This window comes from Monodelphis domestica, chromosome 7 (genome assembly GCF_027887165.1).
Source record: "Monodelphis domestica isolate mMonDom1 chromosome 7, mMonDom1.pri, whole genome shotgun sequence".
Lineage (NCBI taxonomy): Eukaryota > Metazoa > Chordata > Mammalia > Didelphimorphia > Didelphidae > Monodelphis > Monodelphis domestica.
In genome coordinates, this window is record NC_077233.1 from 127,260,941 (window position 1) to 127,278,406 (window position 17,466).

A 17,466-nucleotide genomic window follows, 5' to 3' on the forward strand; every position below is an offset into this window, starting at 1 on the left:
TTTCACTGTTCATGTCATTCAGAATTCTGCTTGTTTTGTCAGATAACATTTCTCACTGTAGTGGTTCATTTTTGTCAGTATTAGAGATTCTCTCTGGGAATTTTGGAAAGGGTAGGCTTGCTCAGTAGCCTATATTATGAGACAGCAATTAAGCAAGAAGCTTCAGTCTCATTTAGTTTGTTTGGGTATTTTTAAAAAACAAAAATTTTCTAGGAAGCCTTTATGTTTTGGGAAGGAAAGCCTGGTCCCAAGGCAAGAGAATACAAGGAGAGAGCAGTGGTATCAGGGATTAAAGCCCTTTTTATTAACCTAAATTTTGGTGATCATTTATCACTTGACTAATTCTTTTGGTCTTTCAGGAGGTGTTGTTTAGATTCTTTCCTTACAGAAAGAATTATCCAGATGATTTTTGAAATTGGTTTATTGACATAGAAATTATGATGTCACTTTCTACTAGACATCTTCAGTGCTTCAGATGTTGAAAAAATGTGCTTAATATTTCTTCACATGATATGCCATCCCATAGTAAAAGCATTTCTAAAGCTCTAAAAATCCTTTTTTTTTTCCAAATAAGGAAAAACTGGTATCTTCCTGCACCAGAAGTTTCTCCCAGAAACCCTGCTCATTTCAGGCTTATATCGAAAGAGCAAACACCTTGGGACTCTATGAAATTAACCTTTGAAGTAACAGGTAAGATTACTATGTCTTCTTTTTTTACCCTTTCTGTTATCTGATGTTTTTCTAATTTAATGTCATGATGAGTAAGGTTGGAAAGGTTTGTAGTTTCTCTAAAAATAGTTGATTTCGGTTAGGATATTCCCACTTCCAGTTAGTGTACTGCCTTCATTTAGAGACTGGGCTTAAGAAATTCAGCTTTCCATTTGGCACCAATAAACTTCTGTTTTATTGATCTTATTTTTTTTTCTGCTCTTTCTATGGCCTAAAGCCAATTTATAGTTTTTCTTTCCTTTACTAAAAGCTTTACTTATAGGATTGTACCTGATCATTTCTGTAATGTCATGAGAGTTGAGCACAAATACCTAATCATAGGTGCTGTCTTTCTGTATCAGAAATAAGACCTTTTTGGGACTGTGCTGAGGATGGTCCATATCAGTCCAAGAAACTGAAACTCATTCTCACTATATTTATATCTGAACTATATAAATACAAACTAGATTTTGGGGGTGAGTCAAAAGATATTGGCAAGTTGGGACAGCTAGGTGGCTCATTGGATAGAGAGCCAGGCCTAGGGATGGGAGGTCTTGGGTTCCAGTTTGGCCTCTGACACTAGCTGTGTGATCCCCCAATTAGCCCATAACTCTTCTACCTTGGAACCAATACTTAGTATTGATTCTAAGATGAAAGATAAGGGTTTAAAATTTTTTTATTTGCAACTTGGGCACTCATGTATGGGTTTGGGCATGAGAATGCTGACTTTTTACCATTGTAATTTTCCTTATTCATTTTAAATTATTCTACTTCTTACCATATAGGTCCTAGTCACATGTCGTTCTATGTCCGAACACATGCTGGATCAACACTTTCCCAATGGTCTCTTGGCAATGGCACACCAGTTACCAGTAAAGGAGGAGATTATTTTGTATTTTACTCTCATGGACTACAGGCTTCTCCCTGGCAATTCTGGATAGATATGAAGGTGGGAAGGAGAAAATTCAATTTTATTTTGATTTCCTAGCACTTACTTTAGAAAATTCTCTGTCACTGAACTCAGTCAGGCCACGTGAGTTAAATCACCAAACTGGAAATAGAATAGGGTGGTTCAGGTGAGTGGTGGTTACAGAAGGAGAGCAAAGCCTCCTGGTTTTCCAGAGCATGTGTGCCAGGGCTGCTGTGAAATGGATTAGCTGAGCTTGGAATTCAGTCACCCAGGACGTAACTTGTGCCTAGGCCAGTGATGGTGAACCTATGACACAGGTGCTAAAGATGGCACGCAGTGGTGTGCCCTACCCCCCATCCCCCAGTTCAATATAGAGGGACCTGGGTGGAGCTCCTCCCCTCCCCTGATGATCTTTTTTCCCTTTCTTGTCCCTCTGCCCAGCTGTCAATAGGAGTGCACAGGGGGTAAGGTGGGTGGTTCACAGGTAGTAGAGCTAGAGGGGAGCAGAGCACTCAGGTTATACCACTCCCCCTCTCTACGTTCGCTGAAAACATTCCACTTCACCCACCCCTCCACCTAGCAGCCCATGGGAGCACTTCCTCCCTCTTCCTATGTGGGATAAGGCGGGGGTGGAACTCATTGTGGGGGAGGGCGGGGGGACTATCTCTCAAAGGTTGCCATCACTGACCTAGTGCATCCAGGTTGGGTGCTGGAGATGATTCAGAGGCACATGTTTTGGAAAAGGTTTAAGAGCCTTATGGTAGTGGGTTTCCTTTTGGCCTTATAAGGGAACATGACTAGCCCAACTGGAAGAGCACTGTAGGTTGTAGACTTTGCCTTATTTGGTTTGAAAATGTATCTTAAAATTCAAATAATTCTTGTAGCCAGACATCATTGTAAAAATTAATTTCTCTAGGAAAATAGCTGTTTGCACATGCTTGGCAACAATTCTCTTTTTCTTTTCATTCTGCATGTGAGCTGCACATTTACTGGTTCTCTCACTCATCACTCATCATCATTCTGTTCATTGAGCTTTTGAACTCAAAATATGCATTTCCCTGGATGGTAACATTTTATTTTACCTTGTGCTTCCTATTTGGGCAGATTTAAATTTATATTTGGAGTGAAACACTACAAAGATTAGGTCAGGATGAGGGGGATCAAACACTAAATGAAACCTGCCCCTTTCTCTCTGCTAGGTCTCAGAAGAGCCTCCTGAAGGAATGGTCACTGTGGCCATCGCTGCCCATTACCTTTCTGGAGAGGACAAGAGGTCTCCCCAGCTGGATGCCTTGAAGGACAGGTTCCCTGATTGGACATTTCCTTCCGGTTGGGTTTGCACCTACGAGCTCTATGTATTTTAATCTTTGTCCAGTTGTAGGAACAATGGCTAGTGCCATCCTCCATTCCTGTCTGACATGGAATATGACCTTAGGAAGGGAATTGGATTGGTTCGGCAGTGGATTAGGTGCACTCTGTGGCTTTTAAGTGTGCTATGGAAGCTGAGCTTTTTAAAATGGGTGGGAAACTGACTTGACAACTGATAGTTTTACTATTCCTTGTTTCAGCTAGAAAAGAGGCTGGGAAAAACTTTCAAGCAGCAGAACACTAGAGAATATGCCGAAAGTGGCCTTTTTTGATTCTTGAAAATGCCAGAGCAAAGCTTATGTAGTCATTGCCATTTGCAAGGGTATTTCTTTTATGTGACCTTTTAAGAAAAAGGGAAAAAAATACACTATACTCTGTTCCCTCAGGATCATGTAGAAATTAGGCGATGTTGAAGTGTTATCAAAGTGTCAAGTGTTAGCATTTCCGATTTAAAGCCATAGAGCATTTGTGTTGTTCAGTGGTTAGAACAACATACGAAGTAGTGACGCTAACTAGGATTGAACTGTGTAGGGGATGATGTGGCTGTGTGAAGGATGGAGACTGACCCGATGATCTTTCGAAGTTCCTTTCTAGCGCTAATGAACTGTAATTCTTAAGGAAACTGAAGAGTGCCCCGCATTGCTACACTTGTGAAACATTCACCAATATTGGGAATTGCATGCCACTGTCTTGGGTCACCATTGCACACATCTTGGCCGTGGTGTTTTCAATGCCTTATATTCTAGAAATCTGTGTACTTGCTCTTGAATATACCACTTTAGGGAATGGAGTATGTAGGAGAAGCCAAGTTTTCCCTTGGGTTCTCATAGGCCTTTCTTTCCAGGGAACTGCTAGTGCTTGGATCTAGACACAGATGAAAGATGACACCAACTTGCTGCATCAAAGCACTGAGCTGCCCTTTGGCCAATTTTTTTTTTTAATATGGTTGAATTTTTTATAAATATTTATTCTGATTTCTATTATGTAGGATGTTATTTTTCTGGGTTATTTCTGTGTCTTTTTACGATGTCTTATGCAGAAGACACTGTACTGGTGGGTTCATGTCACATTCTATTGTAAGATTAGTTCTGTAAACATTCCTTTATTTTCTAGGAAGGCTAGTTTTCCTTGGGAGTTTGAAGATGTGTCTTCTGGTGAGATTGAACCCCTGAACATACTGTGAAAATGATGTGATAGTGCCCAGGAATTTGGTATTTGATTTGTAATGTGCTGTTCCTTTAAAAAAAAAAAAATATATATATATATATATATATATATTGCTTGTAGATAGTTCACTAGCAGTAGGAATGGCCTGGGTCACTATTGAGTCCCTATAGCAGATAAGTTGAGGCAGATTTTCCTTAATTAAGAAATTCAGAAAGAGGGCACATATATACTTGTTGAGCTTCAGCAAGTATGCAGGACTACACACTGAACATTCATTTTATTAAGAAAAAGTAGATGAGGCCCCTTGATTAGAGATGAAAAACAGAAGTGTCTATGTCTCGAAAATGAGTAAAGTCTCCATATCCTTTAGAAGTGGGAGTAGGATGGCAAGTAAGGATGGTCTGTTTACCACTGAATAGGATATCTTCTCTGTAAATTGTCTATCTAATTTGTGACTTATTAAAACTAAAGTAAGCCCTCTGGGTAGCAGACTGCAGCAGGACTCCCAAAATGCTGGGTTCCAGAAAGTTTGACTTATTATACATTGCATTCTGGAGGCTTTACTGTTTCTGAGGCACCAAACTTTCATTTTGAGAACTCAGAGTGCCCGTGTCTGGCTACTGCTAGGCCTTTTGATGAAAGATCATTTCTGATTTCATGTTGCTGAAGGCTTGAGGTATTTGGGAACTTTTTAGCTATTGTAGAGAATTCTATTCCGGAGTTATGAAAATGGGATGGACAGAAAAGAGATTCTCTCTAGAAATGTCTAAGTAGATGCAGATTTTCTGTCCTTATGCTTAACCTGAAATCTGAAATGATTAGAATTTATTATTAGGGATAGATATAAATGTTCTAGAAAGCAGAATAATATCCCCCTCCCCACCCCCCCACCCCCCCTATATTTTTCCTGGATAAGGAGTTTGCTGCTATTCACTTCTGGTGGTAATCATGATTTTCTTTTTTTACTTTTTTGGAATATTTGTCCTTTTTAATTGTGTTGATCATTTTATGAAGTTTGGTTGTCATAGGAGTTGGTCTTTCCAGGTGGTTTTAGTACAGAGATGAGATATCCATACTGGTCTTATTATTAGAATGTTAATGCAACATTTCCATTTTTATATTTTACATGCCAGAAAAGTTCAAATAAATAAAATACTCAGAGCTATTTAATAAGCACATTGAGCTGTTCTTGACAGATCAGTAGCATCTAGACTAAATGAACTCATTTATATTTTTTAGAGCCTCTGATAAGATCATTTCAGTGACTCATTTTGGGAAAGGTCTTTTAAAATCATAACAAATGCTCTATTTTATACAGCATTTAAGCTGTAAGTAGCACAATGTTTGGAGAAAGTATGAAGAAGGGTGATTTAGTTATTTCTGAATTTTACATTGTGCCTCTGACTTCAAGAATGATTGTCATGTGGAGTTTCCTGTTGTCACAGTTTTAACAAATGTAAATAAGCATGCTATGAACCCTTAAAATGTCACCACTGAAGCAATAATTGTGTGCATATTTGAGGAATAGATAGCCAGCTCGCTGACTCAGGAAGCATTCTTTATAAAAAAATATATACAAAGTATGTGTGTGTGTGTGTGAGCATGAGTGCGTGTGTGTGGACACATACACACTGGTGATTGTTGATTTGAGTTGCCTGTTTGTGTTGGGATTATTGAAGATTTACTCGCTGCCTTATGTTACTAAAACTTTTTAACCCCCTGCTTTCTTTTTATGGGGAAATATTGTTCAGCCTCTGAAATTCTCTCCTGATTTCCTTCCCCTCCATTCAAGGGTTACATACATATTTTAAAAAATCCGTTTTGTTTGTACAATGTAATTAAAATGTAATTATGGTTGCTCTTTATGGTGGATGATGTGACCAAAGAACATAACATTTAACTGGAATGTGTGTTATGGTGGGACTTTTACATTTGAATGAAACTTTACATCTCAACTTCATAGAAATTAAAGCCAAGTTACTTGGGAGTTGTTAATTGCTCAGCTGCAGTGGATTGATTGGAGGGGATTGCTACTGTTAAATCATTAACATTCTAAGTGTTAATAAATTTTTTTTAAAATAAAGGGATAGTAAAAATGAATTGAGGCTCAACTAGTTAACTTGTTTTATTCCTTATCCTCCCTACCTTCTGCCATTCACTTTTGATCTGAAAACCATCTCTGCAAGTTTTTCCTTAATTTAGGCTCTTAATCCCAACCTGTCATTGAAACATCTTCACCTTCATCTTCATTGAAACATTAGGAACAATAACAAACACAAGTGAATCCACACACACTGCTTGGATTTGTCTATATTTGAGGAGGCATGATTTTTTCAATTTTTATCTGTGGAAAGATTGTCAGGAATCCTAGGGATCATTTTGATTCTTTCCTTGTGCTTTACTGAGTCCCAAATAGGATGCCATCTATAAAACACATAAATACTTAGAACAGAATGCAGAGTATTTGTGCTCACAGTTTCAAGAAGATTAAATTATTTACAGCCAATTTCATGTTCTCGGCTTTTACTTTCAAATCACACAAGTGTAAAAGCTGTTTGGTCGATGCTACATATTTATAATATGTAACTAACTATGAGCTTGGCTACAAACTTGTTTTTTTTTGACTGGTTTTAAAATAATCACCTATCTGCAACCAAAATGCTATTCTGAGCTGTAGAGCAGGGACCACTGAGAAGAGAACAGCATCAATAAAATGTTTGTGCTTCCTTGAGGTCTGTATGCTTCTGCAGAGGTTGAGAGTGGCTGTTGGATCACTCTCCAAAAGGGCAGGTGAAGATTAGGGTGTGTGTGGTACCCCCTTTCTAGGAATCATGTCAGCTTAAGTATTAAGTGCCAACACTACACAATATATGCAGTAACGACATTTATGCAGCACTGTCGAGATCTTATTTGATCCTCACGCTCCCAAGAGGTAGGTGCTGGCCTTGCCATCCTTTTACAGATGGGGAACCGGAGCCGAGTAAAGCTAAATGACTTGCCTGGGGTTCACATACCTAGCTGAGACAGGATTGGAACCCAGGTCTTTTTGACTCTTGGCCCAGTGCTTTTTAGTCTTGTTTGCAGTTTTGTTCATTTAAGATGTGTTTTAAATAAGAGCCTGGGGTTGGGGTGGAGAGCACACTAAATACCTGGCAATACCTGATGGTTTCTTCCATGTTTCTTTTAGCATAGGCTGACTTGAAGTAACCAGCACAAGGTCATACAGCATGTCCCAGGTTTCCTTGACTCCAGATCCAGCTGGCAATGTGACTTCTTTTATGGCCCATATCTGAAACTTAGAACTGCTGAAGGGTGTCAGTTTTGAGTTACTTCTAGAAACACTTAGGTCAGAAATAGAGAGAATGTAATTTCTGCAATCAGCTGTCAGATCAAGTCAGGTTCCTAGGATGGTTTTGTTTTTGTTCTTCAAGTACACCCATTAGAAAATACCCATTAAGAAATTCTAACTTAAGAATGAATTTTATCTCAATTATTTTCTTGCCTTTTTTTTGGGGGGGGGGGGGAGATAGGTTGTATATCTGTCACCTTAGGAGTGGATAAATAACATGTTAAGATGCAGTTTAAACAGTGGGTCTGTTTTCTGTACAATAAGTCAGTCAAAAGGATAATTTGAATTTTTTTTTATTAAAGTATATATAACAAATTTATTACTGGAGAGAGAAAATAAACCTGTAAACTTTTGCAGAATCTTTTCTTCAAGGCCTCCTGATTATAATTCATCAGTAAGAAATTTGCATCGTTTACTATGTAGAGATGTGGGGCTTCAGTTATTATTGCACATTCCAAAAAACACAAGAGCTGAAAAGTTCTATGAACTATTAGGCTTATCTTTTCCCCAGGGCAGCATTAGGATATTCCCTTTCAAGGAATATGGATTGTATTTGCTTTCATGGGATGTGTTGTGATGCCCAGCTCTTCCATCCCAGACAGTAAGTTGCCCTTTGTAGCAAAACTGGATTATTTTCTGAACAGGTTTTAAATACTTTGTCACTCACATGCAAGGTTCTGCCTGCCTATGAGGGTAGAGAAAAATATGAAAGGTATTTGAAACTCAAAACTAGCACCACAGGACCCAAGGACCAATAAATCACTTAAATACCACCCAGCCAGGAATTTTATTATTTTATATTATTGCACTTGTGATATAAAAAGTAAAGCAACAGCAAATTACCAAACTGTAAAATAATTTCAAATATATTTGATGTCAAGCTAAAAGGCTCCTAAATGGTCTTCAATTTTCCCCTTAAGAAAAAAACTACAAGAAAACCTAACCTTGTTAGTTTGCTTTTGCTCTAAGAGCTCTATTTCTGAGAGTAAGATGGATGCTTATAACCCACACTACAAGAAGAGCATCTTACAGGGTGGAAGGAATTTGGTCCACATCAATCAGATATTGTCATTACAAAAATAAATGTTTTTTTTGTTTCTTGCTTTATAAAATAATGTTGCATTCCTTTGTTCAAATTGCACAGTACAAACAAGCTATCTAAGTTAATACTGTTGTAAGATAATTAGTATTACATACATTGTGGTAGATATAGGCTGGGATGAAAAGTACCATAAAGCAACTAATAATTATGTAGACATGTTTCCATAGCATTATATGAAAAAAATTGATTTCTTATCCTGAAATACATTATAAAATGCTGTAAAGTGACAGTGAAGCAAGCCTTGTTTACATTACTGATGCTTAGTAGCTATGATACAGGATTAGCAATTGTATTTACAAAAAAAAAATTCATTTTTAATCCATTTACAAAAGCAATAAATAAGACCCTCCATGAATTTACATAAAGCCTTCCTCAGTGGCTCCATGATCAAGGTATCAGACTACGCCTCATTGCCACATTTGTTGGAGACAGGCTAATCCAAAGCAAGGTGCCCCTTCTGCATGTCATGGGTACAGAGTAATGTAATACTTTACAAACTATGATACAAAGCCTCAAGCAGAGAGAGAAGCAGCTCCTTTGAGAATATTTACAAATACAGATTATTCACACAAAGATACACTTTTTTTTAGTACAAAATGTTTTGTGGTATCCCCACAGCATAATTTATGAGTGAGTACCCTTTAGATCCCAGTTCATCAGCCTACAGCTAGGTAAAACAGGAGTAAAACTTAAGAAGGAACTTCTATATTTGGCCATGTCCTTTGTGGTGTCTCCATGAGCTCTGGCACATAATTCACTTGAGTGTAGGGATACAAAGTGTATCAGGTAGCTAAATTCACAGCCAGCCAGTGTAATGGATCACACTGTGCACTGTGAGTGGTTTTGGAAACAACCACTTGCTGCAAGAACAGCAGGAACAAGTTTAGGCTGATGGAGAGCCATCCCAAGGGTTTATTCTAAATCCTTAAAAATAAAACCAGGTATTCTCATGTACATCTGTACAATAATCTTTATTATTTTTGTAGCTTAAAAAAAAACCCTTTTTAATGAAAGAACATTTATTTGAAATCACTTTGTTTATGGATTCAAACAAATTTCTTTGAGGGAGGGAAAAGTCAGTTAAAAAGTAGTTTGAATAGATTTCTCCCCTTTAAAGCATGTCTTGTTCACAGTGTACTCAGTCGCACTCTGCTAATACTGCCGGTGGTGACAGAAAACCACTCCCGTTAGGAGACTGTACAGTCGTAGGTCCCATCCTGAAAAGATTCTTCCTCAGGGGATCCAGCCATGGTGCCTTCAGTCCAGCTTGCAGTGCTGCTGCTGCCAGTCTCACCTGAAGGGCTGCTGCTGTGGCAAGCAGAGTTTCTGCTGTCCTCGGCTCTGGGGCTGGCAGCCTGTTCGGGAGTCTTGTTCACTGGCTGAAAGGCTTCAGGCTGGATCTGCTCTTCTGTGATGTCACTCAGTCTCTGGAATTGTGGCTTAATGATATTTAAAAATGGCTTGTATCCGGGGCTAAAGGAAGAAAAAGGAATTCAATATTGGTCTGCTCATGTCAAAATGATTAGTACGGATAATTAATATGGTGCCACATCACAAGGCTCCTATCAATACAACTTCTTTGTCTTCCGAAATCTAGGAGTGTGAGTGTGCACTTCAGGCCTGTGTCAGTTACTTCTGGGCTCGTACTTCCTTCCTCTCTTTAGATGGTAAGCTCCTTCAGAGAAAAGCCTCTAGCACTATATTTCTAACATAGTAACCTGAACATGCAGACATTTAAAAAATGATTGCTGAATTGAGATTTTGTTAGTAATGGTTCTAGTTGATAAATGGCCAAAGGCTATGAACAAGAGTAGTCACATGAAAACTATTGATTAGAGAAATGCATATTAAAACAATCCTGAGGTACCACCTCACACCTATCAGGTTGGCTAACATTACAGAAAAGGAAGATGACAAGTGCTAGAAGGCATATGGAAGAATAAGAACGTCATGCATGGACTGTTTGTCCAGGCCATCCTGGAGAACAAATTTGGAACTATGCCCAAAGGGCTTTAACTTTCCATATCTTCTGACTCCATTCAAAGAGAACAAAGAAAAGAGGGAAAGGGCCTGTTTGTACTATATGTATATATATATACACACACACATATATATGTAATATAGCGTATAATATAAATATTATACTTATAAAATATTATATGTATAAAAATTATAATATAAAAATATATATTGTATAGTGGCTCTTTTTGTGGTGACAAAATCAGAAATGGAGGGGATGGCCATCAATCTGGGAATGGCTGAACAAGCTGTGGTATGAGATTGTAATAGAATACTACTACTCTGCAATAAGAAATGAGCAGGATGGCTTCAGACAAACCAGGGAAGACTTCTATGAAGTGAAGTCATCAGAACCAAGAGAACCGTGTACGCATGCACAGCAACATTGTGATGACAACCAACTGTGAAGGATTCAGCTGCTCTGCTCAAGGCAATGCCAAAAGACATGATGAAAAATTCTATGTGCTGAGGAACTAGTACAGAATGAAGCAAATTTTTTAAACTTTCTTGATATTTTTCTTTTTTTGGTCTGTGTTTTGTTTTCAAATTTCCTAATATGGAAATGTTCCACATAACTTCACACATGTATAATCCACATTAAAATACTTGCCTTCTCCAGGATGGGGAGGGGCAAGAATTTGGAAGTCAACATTTAAAAAAATTTAAGTTAAATTTTTTGACATGTAATTAGCAACTATTTAACAAAATAAATAAAAATATATCTAAAAAATGAATAGTGGTCCATCTCTTCACAGTTCTGCACACTCTTTAAAAACATGCTTGTAGTAATGCTGACCAAAAACTGAATATGATTAATTGCTATGAAATTCTTCACTGGGGTATTTCCCCCCGCCCCCATTTTAAAATATAAATTCTTGATTTTAGTTTCTTTTCATGGAATGTAATTACAGTTCTTGAGATTCTCCATTTAAAAATAAACAAAGCAAAATACATTAACAAGAATTTGGTCTCAGTTCTTCAGGATAAAGATTTCCCCTATGTAATGTCACAGAGATGCTATATTACCTTAAAAAAAAAATAAAAAGGAAATGGAGCTATTTTTAGCTTTTATAATAAAATAAAATAGCAGAACTAGAAAAATAGATAGAACTGTCTTGAGAGAGTTCATAGATAAGAAAGCCCAGTGGAAGCTATCACTTACCAATCTGTTGAAGCCCATCTATCTATAGCATGTAGCCCAGTTTTTATGTTCTGTAACATCTCTCCATCTACTTCTGAAGATTGCATCAGACCAAACACCTGATTAATTATAGAAGGTTCTCGAAGAATAAGGCCTATAACGATACACCAGTCCAGACATCCTGCTTCCATGAAGATATGTAGCAAATACCTGTACAAAATTAAAAGTATATTATAGCAAGGAGGGTCTACAAACCATTTAGAACAAATGACACCAGGGAAAGAGCTACTCATTTTATCTATTGTCAACAATATGCTTGTTTAAAAATTTTCTCTGCTCTTAAATGACAATGAGACTCACCGGAGCTGCACCTGGGATTTATGTGGCCCTTTACTGGCCAATTCCATAGAGATGTGTTCTAGCTCCGATTGTGTTAAACTTAGAGTAGAGAAATTTTCATCCACCATCATCCAGTCACCATCCACTATTGAGCTGGTTTCAGTCAGGTCTGTGGCCGAACCAATACTGCATTCATCCCCTAGTAAGGGATTTACAATAGTTATCAACTAGTCTCACTAAAATGACATTTCAAAGATTTTGAAGCTGATATTAAATCACTTGATAGAAAAACAATTCTCTCAAACACTGACAGACTAAAAGCCAAGGCAATAAGAAGAATAGTTCATATTTCTATAGTATTTTTAAAGTTTACTTTCTACACACCAACACTGTGAAGTAGGGGATACGAGTATAATCATAATTTTTTGACAGCTCAAGTATCTATGCTTGTGTAAATTGTTCTGAAACTGCCTTGGGCTTGAGTTTACTCACCTTGTGTACTACAGATAAAACTGACAAAAATAACTAATATTAGTCATAGTGAAGACACTGGTATGTACTTAATAATACTTAAATTTCTGATTTACAGTATAATCATGATTTCTATTCTTTAACATTTTTACATTCACTTTCTAGGCTGTATAAAGAGTATTTTCATTGAAAATATTAGAGAGAAGAACCAATATCAATGCATTTGTCTGATTATGATTAAGATTTCTTGTTTAGAAATCTTACCTAAACAGGTTTTCACAAGCTTATAGGTAAGTCAGTCCTCCTATCAAAAATTCAAATTATAAGCCTATTTTCAAGGTTCCTCAAACACTACTTTTTTATCATTTGACAATGATGGCAAAAAGGGTTATGTACTCTACCTCTGCTTTTTGCCTGAAGAAAGAGAAGATTTGATTGTAAAATGATGTGTACCTTTATTTAATAAAGGTGACAGGAAGGCATCTTGTGTTTGTGGTCCATGGGATGAAGCTGTATCTATCTCTTGATGTGCAGAACCAATATTGCCAAGCCAACTCTGACTTCTTGGGGCACCAGGCACTCCAATATCCGTTTCAAGGTTTAAAAAAGGGTCAGCTGACTGAGATTTTAATAACTGTTCTCCCCCACCTGCATAGAAACAATGAAAAAGGATCCACACTGCTTTCTTCCAGAACAAATAATTTAGATTCTAATATACAATAACTCGATTACCACTCTTTCAATTTCCTCCCAACACCTTATAGTGCCTCACACAAATGTTTTGTTGAATTACTGAAGGACAACAGCAAACTTTTATGCAAATACAGGCAAGGTCCATATAAAAGATTTGATCCCCACCCCCTCCCAATACCTAACACCTCACGAACAAAACAGTTAACTATATTAAGGCAATACCAGGGAGTATTAACAATGACTACGTGACCAAAATATCAGATCTTATGTCATCAATCAAAATAAGCAAAAGACTACATATAGTTCTTGCTTTATATAATGCAAATCTGACTCAACAACTGGCCGGTAGAAGTACTATTGCTGCCCCCTAGCGTAATTCCTCCTCAGAATTTCCCCAATATTTTAGCCCTTTCATATTATCCTATAATGCTGTGGACGTCTGTCTGACCCCTGTAGTTACTACAGACCTTGCTCCTCATGGGCAACTCCTAATGCCCAACTCAGGACAGTGTCAGGTGCCGAGTTCTCTCTACGCTTAACTGATGTGGTACAGAGAGGCTAGGTGGGAAACTGGTGGTCACATGTGACCTCTAGTCAGGCACATCGTGGGGACAGCACGGTCGCCCCTAGATGACGTCTGTAAAATAGGCCTAAAAGCGATTCCCCACTTATCATCGGCTGAGCTCAGCCAAGAACTCAATGCACAAATGGAGAAGACATCCACCAGCAGCCCCATGTTTGCAGTACCGGAAGCCACTGTTACCTATTCGGTATTTTCCGTTCTTGAATGGTGAACTGATAGAAGCAATGGGGATGACTGGAAATGGCCACAGGAAATCTTTGTGGAGTCTCTTCAGGGCAATGACAAAATCTTCCACTCGAGCAGCTCTGGTGCGCTCCTTACACAGCCAGCCAATCAGCTCGAAGCCTAACTGGGCGGCAAAGCAGCCAAGGTCTTTCAGCCGGACCTCTTCCAAAAGGCGCCGAGCATGTCTCCAGAGCATCATGTCAATATACATATTTTCGGCAGAGTCACTGTCTTTGCTCCACCTGAAGACAGAGAGAGAAGAAAGCGTAGCGCCATTTTACAGAAGGTTTTGGCAAAGTGCACTAAGATGATGGAAGTCCAAGACACAGAAGTCAACGATTTCCTCAGTGGCTCAGCATCAGAACTAGTCCGACAGGTAATGAACTTCTTGTTCGTCTGACTGTTTTAGAGGCTGGCTCTTTCCATCTCATTGAGGCTTCCAATGTGCTGCTCCTAGGTCTGACTCCACTGACCTCCATTCTCCAACCTGGGCCCCATTTCTCCCTTCCTCTGCCAGCCTTTGCCTCTCCAACAGCTGAGACTGCCAATGTGTACCCCATACAGTCCAAAGTACCGACTTTGCTAGGTCCTTTTTCCTGATTCCACACATCACTTATGAGGCTGGATGACATTGGCCACTGATGATTATTTGACCTTTGACACTAGCATTACAATATTCTTTAAGTTTGAATAAATGTCAAAACAAAGTTTAGAGACCACTTACAGGTGAAAAAGAGAAAGAAGACAATAGACAATTGTGAAAAGGGAATTCTTTATTCTCTTTGTCTATTCTGAGTTTATACTTGTGAAGGGAACCACTTCTCACCTTCTGGAGAGAGACTCATCAGAAGGGTTCACAGATTCCTGGCTGAACAAGGTGTGAATTCTCATTTCCTGGCTGATTGAGCTCCACCACCTAGTGTTAAGTAGGGTGTTCAAGTTTTGTTGATTCAATTCAAAAGTAGACAAAGGAGAGTTAATCCTGGCTTCACAATCTGGGGAGTTACTAAGTAGGGGTACTTATTGTTAATTAAGTGTTAACTCAAAATAGACAAAGAGAATAAAGGATTCCCTTTCACAAGCGTAAACTCAGAACAGACAAAGAGAACAAATAATTCCATTTTCACATAATGAGGCATTGGGAGGTTAAAGTATGGGAAATATAGATATAGACCTATCAGGAGCTATAAAACTATTATTTACAAAGAACTAAACTTTAATAGATGCCATTTTTTTGTTCTTACTATGTACCAAGCACTATGTAAATAAAGTTACTGGAAAGCTGGAAGAGGCCTTAGAAGTCACCAAGGCCTCAATAAACCAGACCTGTCCAGGATCCCACAGGTTAGTAAGCACATCTGGGAATTCAAACTGGTCTTTTAAAATTTCTTTTCTTTTTCTTTCTCTTCCCCCTCCCCCCTTAAAACCCGTTCCTTCCCATCTTGGAATCAATACTGTGTATTGGTTCCAAGGCAGAAGAGTGGTAAGGGCTAGGCAATGGGGGTCAAGTGACTTGTCCAGGGTCACACATCCAGAAAGTGTCTGAGGCCAGATTTGAACCTAGGATCTCCCATCTCTAGGTCTGGCTCTCAATCCACTGAGCTACCCATCCCCCCCCCAAACTTTGGTCTTTTGACCCAAGTTCAGCTCCCTTTTCTCTATGCTATTTCTTACTTTTTAGAAAAGACAAAAACAAATCCTGAATCCCATGTCTCCTTTGTATAAAGGTACTTAGTGAGATGCTATAGTAAACACAAAAAAATATAAAAAGGTAGGAGGATTTGAAATGGTTTTGATAAGATTAAGGGAAAAAAAAGATCAACAAAAGATTACATGGTACAGAAAGCAGAATTGTGGACTCCACAAAGGATGGCCAGATAATTTGGGAACACTGTTCAGATCTAGTTTGGGGGTTCTCTATGCTCTCTGCTTCTTCATTAGGGAGAAGGGGAAGGTGATGATTTTATCCTCCTGAGAGCAATCAAAGGTGTAAAGAAGCTTTTTTTAATGGGTGGGGGGAAGGAGGAGTAAAACTACTTGCCAAGAGAAAGAATAGATTATTTGTCAATTTTAACAATACATTTTCTTTCTGTACACACTTTCTCCCTCCAAAGAAAAATAATCACCATCACCAGCAATCTTTTAATTCTCTGTTTTCTCACTTGTTATTCTCATTCTTTGGCAAACAGGACTACCCAAGGAGTTAGCGGAGGAGTGCTAAGGAGAAAAGATACCAGATGAGGAAGGAGGAAAATGGGGAAAAAAGAGAAAGGAAGTCTAACTATTTTATTTTAGAGGGAGTCTGAAAGAGGGAAATGAAAACAAGTCAAAACATTTCCTCAGGTGATACTTAAGTTATTAAAACCCATAGAGGTATCTACCTACTATATATGAAGATAATTACATAGGATTACTGGGTAATAAACACTAGAATATTTTGATTAGAGGCAATAAGGTATCACAGTGAATGGAACTCTAGGCCTGGAGTCAGGAAAATCTGATTTCAAATTGGGCCTCAGATATTTACTTAGCCTTGCCAAGTCACTTAACCTGTCTCCCTCAGTTTCTTTGACTGTAAAATGGGGATCATAATAGTACCTATCTCAAGCTTCTTGGGGGGTGGGGGAATCACATAATATTTGTAAAGTGGTTAACATGGAGCCTGACACATAACGGATTTAATGGATGCTTTATTTATTTCGTTTTTCTTTTCTAATTCTTCACTTTTGTTGACTTCCCTCTTCCTCTTACCTCTTCCCAGAAGGACCAGAGGGCATACTGAGGGTTTTCTGCAAGTTCAATTTGCTCGCAGGCAAAGTTTCAGTTGACTGTGATAAACTGATGCTTCGGTTCCTGAAGAACTCAAATCCACCACTTGAACTGGGTTCCTAATGGAAATGCCCACAGCACAAAGAGAGTTTGTAAGAGGTGATGCCAATCAATAAAAGACAAGTGCTAATGGGTGATCTGAAATGGTACCATTTTGCTTTCAAACCTGAGTAGTAGGAGTTGGTGGAGGTGTCTCAGATTCTCCAGAGCCAATGGCTTTAAGAAATCGAATCATGTGTCGACAGAGGTCCCACTTTCCTTGCTCCAAAGCAGTGCTGAAGAGTAGAGTGGCATGCTGTCTGCTCACTGTTGGAACTTCCATATTCTAGAAGAAACAATACAATGATGGTCAAAAAGAAAATAAAAATAGGGTCACTCAGATACCACTGCTCTTTGAAAATTACACCCCCATCACCAATCAGCCATAATAGTGGATGACAAAAAGGACAATGGAAATCCACTGTGAGTATAAGTAGATTACAGTATATGAGTATAAGTAGATTACAGTATATTATAAACAATGCCACACACCAAAAATGATCAGAGAATCTATAATCAGAAA

At 38.4% G+C, this 17,466-nt stretch overlaps 2 protein-coding genes across 11 annotated transcripts in view; one reads left to right on the forward strand and one right to left on the reverse strand.

Annotated features, from left to right (window-relative positions):
• Positions 1 to 6,253, forward strand: part of ERMP1 (endoplasmic reticulum metallopeptidase 1) — a 61,128-nt gene extending 54,875 nt beyond the window's left edge. For all 3 annotated transcript variants that reach the window (XM_007499548.3, XM_056805447.1, XM_001365313.4), the window contains 3 exons: positions 575 to 690; positions 1,494 to 1,657; positions 2,818 to 6,253. In XM_007499548.3, the coding sequence (XP_007499610.1) occupies positions 575 to 690; positions 1,494 to 1,657; positions 2,818 to 2,982 (445 nt within the window). In that variant the 3' untranslated portion in view covers positions 2,983 to 6,253. The remainder of the gene's footprint in view (positions 1 to 574; positions 691 to 1,493; positions 1,658 to 2,817) is intronic.
• Positions 6,254 to 7,779: 1,526 nt separating this feature from the next.
• Positions 7,780 to 17,466, reverse strand: part of RIC1 (RIC1 homolog, RAB6A GEF complex partner 1) — a 181,853-nt gene continuing 172,166 nt past the window's right edge. For all 8 annotated transcript variants that reach the window (XM_056805439.1, XM_056805440.1, XM_056805441.1 and 5 more), the window contains 7 exons: positions 17,071 to 17,229; positions 16,827 to 16,963; positions 14,031 to 14,317; positions 13,028 to 13,222; positions 12,125 to 12,302; positions 11,786 to 11,974; positions 7,780 to 10,077 (listed from right to left, as the gene is read on the reverse strand). In XM_056805439.1, coding sequence (XP_056661417.1) covers positions 9,792 to 10,077; positions 11,786 to 11,974; positions 12,125 to 12,302; positions 13,028 to 13,222; positions 14,031 to 14,317; positions 16,827 to 16,963; positions 17,071 to 17,229 — 1,431 coding nt within the window. In that variant the 3' untranslated portion in view covers positions 7,780 to 9,791. The remainder of the gene's footprint in view (positions 10,078 to 11,785; positions 11,975 to 12,124; positions 12,303 to 13,027; positions 13,223 to 14,030; positions 14,318 to 16,826; positions 16,964 to 17,070; positions 17,230 to 17,466) is intronic.